General features: G+C 39.8%; 1 protein-coding gene across 1 annotated transcript; it reads right to left on the bottom strand.

Moving 5' to 3' along the window:
• Nucleotides 1–559: 559 nt before the first annotated feature.
• rab25a (RAB25, member RAS oncogene family a) lies at nt 560–3,249 on the bottom strand. The gene is made up of 5 exons (XM_080045503.1): nt 2,964–3,249; nt 2,174–2,369; nt 1,630–1,823; nt 1,303–1,383; nt 560–1,201 (listed from the first exon to the last, which is right to left on the bottom strand). Exons 1-5 carry the CDS (start codon nt 2,998–3,000, stop codon nt 1,077–1,079), a joined length of 633 nt encoding a protein of 210 aa, XP_079901629.1. The 5' UTR covers nt 3,001–3,249; the 3' UTR covers nt 560–1,076.
• Between the last annotated feature and the right edge of the window lie 855 nt (nt 3,250–4,104).

Raw genomic sequence — 4,104 nt, forward strand, 5'->3', positions numbered from 1 at the left:
AGACTATACACAGTGCATGGGCAACTGAGGGCAGCCCCATTTCCAAATGTTTTTAAATAAAGTCAATACACACTGTGCATGGACGTGAATGTGATGTGATCAGTTAACCTCGGATTATCTCCCATATGGTCTGATTCAATTATTAGGCTATTAACTATCTAGACCAAAACATTGTATTAATTGTTTTGTATGATAACTTACATTTGCTTAATATAATGTTAATATCAAAAACACAAACTAACTAACTAACTTTTTTTTTTTTTTTCACACGCCCCAGTTTGAAAACCGCTGGTTTAGTACAACATTATGGATAATGAGAACTGATACCATGATAAATGAACTAGATTTCGCAGAGGAAAACTCTGGACTTTTATTTAAGCAAAATGAGCTGGTGTTTAGAGTAGATTTACATTGGGATATCACTACTTTAGTAAAGTTTTTCAGTTCTTCATGCACCACTGTCTTCATAACACACACCAGCCTTTCCATCTAGTTTGGATAATGTGTCGAATGCAGATAACTAATTCATGTTGTTGCGAGGTAATTACACGAGACAGAATAACATAAATAATTTATTCCAAGTTAACCCCAGTGCATTCCTTTTTGAAAGCAATGCCACTTTACAAAGTATACAGATACAAAAAATAAAAAATAAAAAGATTAAAGGCAGAATTAAAATGCAGAGTTATCTATAGTAAAAAAAGCACCCATTTACCAATTACAATTATTACCCATTTACACAAGAAATATAAAATATATTTTTCTCAATATATATTTCATCTGTTCAACTATTGTTTTTGAGCTATATACAGTACAGCCTCAAATGTAAAGAGGTTGTTGAGCAGGTACCTCGCTCAGTCAACTCGGTGTGAACGATACCATGCTCAAGCTCGAACAACGCTGTCACGCTGTCAATGGTTGGTTCAATGAGGATATAGCAGATCTTAAGGGCACATCATCCAATTTGACACAGTGGTAACAAAACACAAATCTGGCTGTCAATGACAGGTGTGTTTTCTCTGTGTATTAAGATGATATTATAACACACCCAACATATCATCATTCACAGCAGCCTGCTAGGAGCGACTGCAACAGGACCTCCCCTCCTGTGCCTCACCAACGGGTCCCATTTGGCTGGACAGGGTGACAGCACTGATGGAGCCCCGGGTCACCTCTCTGCTGGCGACCTTCTTATGTATGGCTGGAGACAACAAAGACACATCAGTTAGTCACTCAAAAGAGCCCAGATTGACTGAGAATCATGTGTTTTTTTATGGACTCGCTGACCGAGCTCCTTTATACCTGAGAGGACTTCATTGAAAGCAGCTTCGACATTGGTGGAGTCCAACGCAGATGTCTCCATAAACATAAGACCCTTTTTCTCTGGCGAAAGCGAGGAAAGAAAAGATTAAATTAATTAACTGACACGGTCTAGGAGCAACATTTACAGCACCGAGCATTAAATACACCTGCCATGATCGCAAGAATTGGAAGAAGAGATCTGTAGAAATGCTTTTATAAAATTAAAATTAAAAAACATACTTATAAAGTAGTGACATCATGACTGGAAAAACATTAAAATTAACATTTATGTGAATTAGAAAAAAAAGGTAATACTACTAAACCGACCTGCAAAGTCCTTGGCCTCCTCTGTGGGCACGGTCCTGAGGGTGTCCAGGTCTCTCTTGTTCCCCACCAGCATGACCACTATGTGAGGGTCTGCGTGGTCAAACAGCTCCTTTAACCAGCGCTCCACGCTCTCATAGGTCAGGTGCTTGCTAATGTCATAGACCAACAGTGCTCCAACTGCGCCCCTGTAATACCTGAGTCCACCAGGTGAAAATAGAACAAACATTTCCAAACTGGAAGCTAACAAAAAATGTGTGTGGTGTGTATGTGTGTGTGTATAAAGGAGGTGTGCCTTTGAATTACTATCACTGGAATCAGTGTTATTTCAAATGGCACACACGTGAATCAACATTGATGGGAGACTTTTCACCTCTTTAATATGTGTATACATATATGTGTATACAGTATATATGTGGGTGTTTTTACATATATATACATATATATACACAGTTTATACATGCATATCTACTGTGTGTGTGTGTGTGTGTGTGTGTGGTGTGTGATGTGTTTTTGTGTGGGTGTGTGTGTGTGTGTGTCTACCCACGCTGAGGTGATGGCCCTGTAGCGCTCCAGCCCCGCCGTGTCCCAGATTTGGGCTTTGATTGTGAAGTTGTCCACCTGAACAGTTCGCGTGCTGAACTCGACACCGATAGTGGTGCGACTGTCATGAGCGAACTCATTCTTAGTGAAGCGAGACAGTAGGTTGCTCTTTCCTACGCCAGACTCCCCTATCAAAACCACTGTGAAAAGGAACAGTCCAAACTTATTCATTATACTTACATATAATGAAACATTACAGCTTTGTAATGACACATGAAGTACAAATCTTTAACTGTTAATTGGTCAAAACGTAAACTTTCTGTGAGGAAGCAGATACCCCTCATTACCTCAGACACATGCAGACTTTCTGTCACCTTCCAGAGTCACCAGACACTGTGACATCACATGAACGTGGCAGATCTAACCCGTGGATGACTTTACTTTGGAATGAATGGAATGGGATATACTACGCAGTTTACTTTATTCAGGAAAAAATTAACATCCTCCAAACCACGTCTATTTAGTTTGTTTGTCTCTTTGAAGCGCAGGAAATGGAAGCAGAAAATTATCCTGTGTCATTAACAGGTCAAATGTGAGATGGTTTACATTCAACTGGACAGAAATCTATTACTTCCTGTTGTACTTCCTTCCTTCCTTCTCGTCCTCACACATTGGGGAAGGCATTTACAACCAGAGCTCCACCTGACGGCTTGAATATCTGCAGAAACTGATACAAGCTATCTACATTTTATCTCTCGGGAAACACAATCATGGCTAAAGTAAACATGACTCACCTTTGAAGACAAAATTGTACGACTCGTTGGTAGCCATGCTGCATTAAGTGGCGAAGGTAGTAAATATCCTGAAGCCACTTTCAATATTAGATCCCTCAGTAGGGAAGAGGAAAACAAACAAAAAAGAGAAAACAAATATAGCCTGATTCCTCTTTCTCGCCCTCCAGTTGTGGAAGAGGGAGAGAGGACAGGTGAAAATGGAAGATAGAAAGAGAAACAGGTTCAGCTGCAACCACCAGCTTCCTTCTTTATCCGTGGATAGGGGTAACTCCTGACTGAGGGCAGGCAGGCAGACAGGCAGGCAAGGCAGGAGTAGTGTGGCCTACCAATCCCTCATCAGCTGACACCCAGAGGGAGGGCTGAGGGGGCTAGGAGAGCAGGTGAAACAGGTAGAACCACACACACACAGTCATCAGGAGCAGACTCCACCCTCTCTTTTCTCTTCAGTGACTCGCTTCATTTGTATGACAATAAAGCTCACCAAACAGGTGGATTTGTCTTCGCCATTTTGCCACTTGTCAGATGCCTGCAGGGCCAAGAGTAGAGTCTGGGATTTGACCTGACTTGCCCTTTTTCAATGTTAATGCGTGGTTGTCACAGCCCAAAAACATGTATATGACTAGAACACGGGTTATGCTCACGTGGTAATATTAAGGTTGTCAGTATTTTCCAGGAAAAGATTGTGAATTATGTTTATGTTGACGCTTGACTATGACAATACTAAAAGTAAATTGTAATGTTGGTAACTTTTACCATTTGTTGAATTTTATGCTTCGTAGTAGACTATTTGTAAGATTTTTGCATCTTCTGTAAATTGACCTGTAATACAAATATACATCCTTTGCAGAAACCTGCATATGAAACTAGGTTATATATCAGTAACTTTCTCTGATATTATTAGGTAAATAAATAAGTACGTTATTATCTGTAAAGGTCTTATCAAACAAACTAAGCCTAACATACCCTTCGATATCGCCATTTGTTCCCCCGAAAAAATAAAATGTAATCTCACATTGCAACATTTTCAAATTAAATAAACTAAAGCGGATCATAAATTGAATTACTTTATATGAACGTAAAGCAATAGTGCATACCTTCTGTTGCCCCCATGAGGAATTCCAAATAATTTCAACAAATCTGT

This window comes from Ammodytes marinus (assembly GCF_949987685.1).
Source record: "Ammodytes marinus genome assembly, chromosome: 17".
In the NCBI taxonomy this organism is placed as follows: domain Eukaryota; kingdom Metazoa; phylum Chordata; class Actinopteri; order Uranoscopiformes; family Ammodytidae; genus Ammodytes; species Ammodytes marinus.